Source organism: Gymnoscopelus microlampas, assembly GCF_963454915.1.
Source record: "Gymnoscopelus microlampas genome assembly, chromosome: 15".
Lineage (NCBI taxonomy): Eukaryota > Metazoa > Chordata > Actinopteri > Myctophiformes > Myctophidae > Gymnoscopelus > Gymnoscopelus microlampas.
In genome coordinates this window covers 35,379,187-35,387,270 of record NC_139952.1, presented here as the reverse complement: position 1 = coordinate 35,387,270, position 8,084 = coordinate 35,379,187, and the positions used below count along the sequence as shown (strand labels likewise).

The window sequence follows — 8,084 nt, the reverse complement described above, 5'->3', positions numbered from 1 at the left end:
TTAACCAGTAAAAGCATTGGGACGCTGTCTCTTTCACAAGCACTGGCCAAGAGGCGAATAAGGTCACACAGATACAAAAATACAAACCTGGATGGACATAATACAAAACACGGCCATATGACTGACAGACCACCGACATTGCTCACTTACACTGAAGTTTCACATATGATGCCTTCCTTTTGAATGCCATTGCTGTCATAAAAGCGAGAAGGCCTGGTGTTTGTCAAGTCGACGAGCAGGCCCATTTTCACCTTGAGACTTTCTAAATAGTTTGTCAGCATGCTCGGATGGAACCGATTGCCCTCTGGAACTTTGACATCATAGTTGGGACCCATAGTTTTCATTGGCAGGAATTTACCAGCTACAGGCTGGCCTTTCCTGGGACAATTCCTCCACCGAGGGGAAGGTCTCGTGCGTGACATTATTGTTCAGAAGGTCGCTTTCACTGTAGTCTGTAGGCTATTTCAATATTAGCTGAACTACAGCTTCACCCAAACACATCCCTGTGAGCGAGCTTTTAAATTAAACAACAAAAGGTTGCAGCATGCAGAAAAATCGCGCGCTTGCGGTCACATATTCCTGCCTAAAGGCCAGTCCACACCAATGCAACTCCTTGAAACTCCTTGCAACTGCAACTACTTGCAACCATTATCTCCAATGGCAGTTGCAAGTAGTTGCATTGGTGTGGACTAGCCTTAAAACGGTTTTGTTGCAAGGAGTTGCAAGTGTTTGCATTAGTGTGGCTTGGCCTTAAGCGCCAGGCCCAGGTGTCAGATAATAACAGTTTTCTGGCGTATGCAGTAGGGACACAACAAGCCATCATTTGGATTTCTATGACTCTATAAGGCTTCTTTCACCGCCACCTTCTTCCAGCTAAACTTCCTCTTTTTCTTAGTTCACGACACTCTTCTCACCACATATGATGTCCATGTAAATAAAATAACAAATACAGCCGTACATCCTCACACGCCAACCACAGTGTATGTGCAATAATGGATTGTTCCTCAAAACAAGTTCCCTTGTTAGCTTGCTATTATAGGCATTAATTCTACTGCATGCTTGACAGTCATTGTTTGACTTCTCATTAAGATAATTTTGGAGATGAAAAAGTACTGTTGGCCTATTAAGATTTGTCGCTATCACAGTTTTATTATCTAGATATATTTATTGTTGGGCTAATATTCAGCCATAAAACTGTCTAAGTTGTTTACTTTACTTTGTTTACTCCAGTGATGTCAGTGGGGTAAAATCTATGAATGTATGGAAACTACAATTCATACGGTACTTCACATTTTTTAGCCACTGCCCTTGGTGGCCATTATATTGGCCTTATTTGTTGTGTTATGGCATGAGTAGTGACCTTGAATTCAGGAAATATGAATCAGGTTGATGTAATGGCAGCCATAGACTGTATGAGCATGTTTGTCTGATACTTGCCTGCAAAATGCATCAAGGGAATTGTAGGAACACAGAGAAAGGACATTTTCTATGTCAATATGGATTGTATTGTACATATTGTTTCTATAGTCTATGATAACCATCAGCACATCAAAAGATAGATATTGTCCTTACAGGTAAAAGGTATGGTTTCTTCATGACACCGTACAAAGCACCTCTGTCATTTGCCTTTTTATACAAGACAGATAAAAGACAAAAAAGACAATATGATAAGATTTCTTTTAATATGTATACAGAAAACCCCAAATTATAATTTAGTCAAGGTTTCAGCCCGATCCGACCCATTGACTTCCTTTATAATTAGTTATGTGAAAATAACATGCATGGAGGTACTATTGGCAGCATACACAATAAATAATGTGTTTTCTTGAGATAAAAAATATAGGCTTACAGAAAAATAAAAATAACATGTCAATAAATAAATTATAATAACAATTGTGCAGGAGAGATTGAAGATACCCAGGTTATATTAGAAGAGTCATACCATCATACAAAGTAACACAATTTGAACATGAAAACTAAAAGTAAGGTTCAGACAGGCCTGACAAACAAAAGACTGGTGAATCTACTCTATAGTCAATATTCAACAAGAGCAGGTATGAATTATTTATGTTTTTTGAAAATGTAAGCGTATATACTGTTAATTTATCTATCAGATAATCAAGGCATCCTTTGGATTTTTTTCTAGTCACTAATGATAAACAGATTACAAACAGATTTGTAATGTAGCCTAATTTAGCCTCTATGAAATAGGACAGAAAATATGCTAGCCATTAACCCCCTTTGTATGAAATGGTGTGTGTCTATTTAATTATTATGCAATGGTGATGATACATACTATGTGTTAAAAAAGTTTAGATAAGTACTCAAATGAACTGTGCATTAGACGCATGTCCTCTCAAAACTGCCAGTCTGCTTGTTTCTCACAAATGTATTTGTGTGGTTTGTCACAGAATGCATCAAACCAAGTAGATTCTGAATCTACCTGAGCATACTTCTCCCCCATTATTCCACAATCTTCACCCTCAGGACGCGTATTGCTGTCTCCCCTCCAGTTATCAGGCTCATCCTTACTCCAGAAACTACATAGATCACAGAGATTTGTAAATTATTACTTAACACCAAGCAAGCAGATTTAATTCATGAGAGCAAAGTTTACATTAATGAGACCTGAAACGTGTGGAAAAAACAGTCAAACCTTTCATTCCGTGGGGTGGCATCTACCCAAACCCATCGGCCCTCTTCCTTTGAATCGGTCAGTCCAATCCAGAACTTGTCTTCAGCTTCAGCCATTTTTTGCATCCGTTTTCCTTGTAGGAATATCTGAATATAAAATTGTGATCTAAATTAGAATGCTGTAATTGAATTCTGTTTTGGAACTCTGTATCATTATTACTGTTAAAACACATCTAAAAGAATGAGAAAGTAACACGTAGGTCAACAGTATAAAGTACAGCTCCAAATCATTGATCCCATCTTACCTGTTCCAATTTACTGTCTATTTTAACGAGGTCCGCTCCTTCACGTATGCAGTCAATCCTGCTCTGCTTCCAAGTGTATTTGTTAGAGGAGAACCGGTAACACTTTCTTTTCCGAGACTCCCAGCCTGGTGCACATTTGGTACATGCTTGTCCTTTAAGAGATTTAGGGGGAAAGTTGACTTTGAGATTATTCAGTGTATGTTTTTACTATACACGCAGAGATAATTGCACATTATTGATCAATGTACACAGTAGATTGCTGTTTAGTTGTCTCTGACCTCTGATCAAAATATCTGAGTTGCTCAGAATTTTATTGCCGTTTGATCAAGTGATCACATCACTGATACTGTTCATGTCATTGTTGATTTTGAGAGCATCGTTTTATAAAATTATTTAAATATGTAAATGACTAAATCCATTAATTACCCTTTGGTGGTTGATACAATGTGGGAAAGAAGACAGGCTTTTTAGGTTTGTTATGAAATTGATGATAATTTCTTAAATTATCCAGTGTATGTTTTTACTATACACAGAAAACTGCACATTATTGATGGAGTATAAATTGTTGTTTATTTGTCTCTCATTCGGTGTAATTTGCATACACGGTATGAGTTATAGTAGACCCTGGAATGTTACTGGTGCTTGAACAAGCAATCACTTAACTTATAACATTATGTTATTTCATGTCATCATTTAAATTGAGAGCATCACTTTATCAATTATATAAATATGTATGAGAAAATCCATTATTTACCCTTTGGTAGTTGAATACTCTCTGGGCAAGAAAACGGTTTTGCTTGGCAGGACGTCAGTTCCTTAATACTGTCTGTTAAAACAAGCAAAACAAAAAACTTTAACCAACATAGTCTGTCGCTACTCTCATATAGTTTAGCTGAAAGGTAATGTTGATAGCATTGTTCTAGACTATTATATGGATATTTTCTTGTTACTATATTTTCATAATTTAACAGGAAAGCAAAATGTTCTATGCCACATGTATTCTGTATCAAACAGTGATATTTTTCAGTGTCTAAATGTTTACTGTTGTGAAGATGAAGAATGAAGACATTCTGCCCATCAAATTTGATCAGCTATTTAACAAATTCAATTCAAGCTCATATGCCCTTTGATCTTACCTGTGAGATTCTTCTTAAGCACATTGTTCTCACTCATCATCATTTGTAGCCTTTCTTTGGTTTGCACATCTGTATAATCTGTTGAACAAAAAGGCCTTCTTGAAGATATCAATGTTCCAAAATTATTACTGAGGGACTAATGGCTGTTTTATACTGGTAAGACAAATGTCCAACAGCGTAGATTAGAAGGTTCTCAAACTTGTCTTACAAATATAAACTAAAAGTTAAAAAGGAGTGGGGAATCACTTATTTATATTAAGTTGCTTTACTTACAGTACATTAAAGGAGCACTTCACCCATTCAGCCTTATCTTCATGTATAGTATTTGCACATAGTATAGACAAGAAGTCCATATACTCACACTGAACTCGTACAACAATGACTACGGCCAACAGAAGCACACAGAGAAAGCCCAGGACCATTCTTACTGGATCACAGCCACCTGAGGTAACCTTTGCTGGTTGTTGAGACACAGAATGATCATCTTTTGAACACATAGAATGTGATTAATTAGTATTACAGGGCATTTCATTTTATTTAATTTGTTAATAGCAGTGAGTAGTTGGGTTGTGTTTTTTCATAGAAGGGGAATCACAGGTTAGAAGGTTATGTCGGCAGATATGTGTCGCTCTCTAGGCAGGGACACTGTACCATCTCTGATTCATTGTGTTAAGCATTGTATTCTTTTCAGTATTTTATCTATCCACACTGTAGGCTTTGGTCTTATTGCACATGCATTCATGAGTGTAATATACAGGCTGCCAACAAGTTTAAAACTATCATCAACAGACAGTAATGTTTAACTCTTTCTACAGTAAGGGCCATGATAGGCCATCAAAATTGAATATCTGTCACTTTATGCTTTTAGGTCTCTTACAAATCCTCCTTCAGTGAACTTCCTAGTTTACACATTTGCTGTCACTTCTCAGGACATATTAAGTCCACACAAGAAAAAACAAATACATCAGATCACCATCACACACTAAAAACAAGAATACATGTACAGTAATCTTTATATTATATTATATTAATGTAAGGACATTATGTTAAAACCTAACAACACTTTCAAAAGTGCTTAGTCAAAGCATTTACCATTACTCTTACTAAATTAAATTAATTGTTGATCTTCCTAATGTAAAAACACTAACTCATGAATTGATATTTGGGGAGAACAAATCTTGAGACGATTTTCCTATCACTTTTGTGTGGTGGTTTGATTGGTCCATGGTAGTAGGATATTTTGAACATATTAGCATAACATATTGACAATGTACTGTACAGTGATAAATACAGCTTATACTGTATCACTTTCAAAACTGGTGTTAAATTTTGCACTTTACAATTACATCAATCAACCCAAATGAAACACTTTGACAAGTCAATCAAACAATGATTCATATTTCAGACTTACCATCGTCTCTCTCTGCAGTGCTGTTGACATAAACAGAGTGTGCCATGCTTCCTTCAGACATTGATGGTGTTGCATGAACATCACCAGTCTGGAGCTGATGACTGAGTGCCAGTACATATACATATACTACTACTATACATACATAGGCTATTCTGCAATGACTCTGGTCATGTGGTATAAAGACGGTGTTGGGGTGGAGGTTACTTTCAAAATGTAATATATTATGACTTACAAACAAAAAGTTATATTTGATTTGGCTTGGTTTGTTTTACTCTTACACAATAATATTGTTAGTGTTAATGTAACTCAGAGAGGTTGCAACATGTATCAAATGGACCATTATGGGACCATTCTGATCTTATCTTATTACTTTCAGAGCCATGCAATGCATTATATTACTTTTGCTTTACTAGACACACTCAAATAATGAAATGCGAAAGACTAGGCATTATGGTACATGGTAGGCTAACAAGAATAGAGAAGAATAATGTTATTGATATTTAAATGTTAATTTAACATCCCAACCAATATACTTCGTACAATTAATAAATAGCTGACGATATACAAGCTCATATCAAATTGTTTGAAAATGAATGACATTTTGTAATTTTTTTAAATGTTTTTTATTTTTATTTTGATTATGCCCGACTTGCCCAAAACAGGAATGTCACAACACAAACATTGCAGAAGCCACATCCTGGTGATAGATTGACTTCCTTTTTCATTACTGTGCATGAATTTGTTAGAAGCTCAAAAACTATAAGGGAGAACTTTAAAGATTCTCAAACTTGTTTTCAACAAAGAGTTAACATTTTGAAATGTAGTTAATTATTAATGTTAACTACCTTTATGTACACTAAAGTATTAGGGATGCCAAAGTTAATCAAACAAATCGATTGAATCGACGATAAAAACAAATACATTTGAATGAATAATTGATTTTCTTATTTTTTATTTGTTTTTATACAGTAGCAAGAATAGCAAAAATAGCAGGGCCACAAGATCAACACTTGCAGAGCTTGCAGATTGGTTATTTTTTCATTTTCTTTGTGCAACACCGTTGTACGACTAAGTTTAAAATAAGGTTATAATCATTTATTTCATTTATTCATAGTTCAGTTGTGTTTTTTACTTGGGTTTTTGTTTGTTTATTTGTTAGCCATTTTTAATAGAAGGGAAGGCACAGGGTAGAATGTTCTGATAGCAGAGATGTGTTGCTTTCTATTTGGGTGCAACAGTTAATCAAACTAATCATTTTAATCGATTATTAAAAAAATATATCAATAATCGATTTGAATTAAAATAATCGATTATGTGGGAAAGATTTTAAACTTTTTCTCTTTAAAATGTCTTTAAAAAATAGTGAAAATAGCTGTATCTACAAGTTCACAATGCATTGGGATATGATGTGTTGTGAACAATTTTGGGTGACACTGCTGTACGGCTAATGATAGAACAGGGCAAGTGGTTAATTACACTAATTGATTTAGTCTATTATCAAACATTAGAATGTGTTCGCGTTAATTCATTGAGACACAAAAAATAAAACAAATTATCAAAGACAACATGCTTCTCAATTTTACAATGAATTGAAAAGGGTATTACATCGATAGACTAATCGCTAAGAAAATAATCAATAGCAGCCCTACCTCTAGGCAGGGACAATAAACCATTTCTGGAAACATTCTGGTTCATTGTGTTGAATATTGTATTTATCTAACCACACTGGAGGTTTTGGTGTTACTTGACATGCATACATCTACACTCAAGTAGGCCTGACATAATTATTACATAATCGTCTAATCGGAATTCTTTGAGATATTTTTTTCATAATCGTCAGAAATGTAATTTGTATTCATATATTCCAGTGTTCAACGACAGAAACACAATTAAATGTGTTAATCGCAAAATATTTGTGTAACAATTAATCGTCTTGTACAATTTTCATAATCATGACAGCCATACACTACACTCACGTGGAATATGCAAGGGATACAACATGCCATCAAATTAGAATTTCTATGACTTTATGCTTTTAGGCGTCTTTCACAGCCTGCTTCTTCCAGGGAACTTCCTCTTTTTTTACTTCTTGGTTCACACATTTGCTGTCACTTCTCAGCACATTTGAAGTCACCACATAAATAAAATAACAAATACAGCAGATCACACCCAAACCACATTACTGAGTCAGTTGAGTACTGTATGTACACTTTGCAAAAATGGATTGTTCCTCAAAACAAGTTCCTTTATTTGTTAGCTTTCTTTCTTGATTATAAGCATTAATTTAATTACAAAATGTTATGTTCCATACTGGGCGGTAATAGTTTGACTTTAAAGAATTGAATTTAAAGTGACAACAATTGTGTCACAATTGTGACCTACTATCACAATCTCTATACATTTATTGTAGGGCTAATTTTCCATATCCAGCCATAAAACTGAGCTGTCTTCTGTGTGTCTCTGAAAGGCCATCAAAGTTGTGCTGAAAGTTTTACTCCAGTGATGTCAGTGGGGTAAATATGAATGTGTAAAACTACAACCCATACTTCATGGTTTTTAGCCACTGCCCTTGGTGGGCATGACATTTGTCCTTATTTT

At 35.0% G+C, this 8,084-nt stretch overlaps 1 protein-coding gene across 1 annotated transcript in view; it reads right to left on the bottom strand.

The window, feature by feature from the left end:
• Positions 1 to 2,245: 2,245 nt before the first annotated feature.
• Positions 2,246 to 8,084, bottom strand: part of LOC311061092 (uncharacterized protein) — a 44,966-nt gene continuing 39,127 nt past the window's right edge. Inside the window, exons 15-16 of the mRNA XM_084079612.1 lie at positions 2,657 to 2,781; positions 2,246 to 2,540 (exon numbers count right to left, since the gene is read on the bottom strand). Coding sequence (XP_083935738.1) covers positions 2,357 to 2,540; positions 2,657 to 2,781 — 309 coding nt within the window. The 3' untranslated portion in view covers positions 2,246 to 2,356. The remainder of the gene's footprint in view (positions 2,541 to 2,656; positions 2,782 to 8,084) is intronic.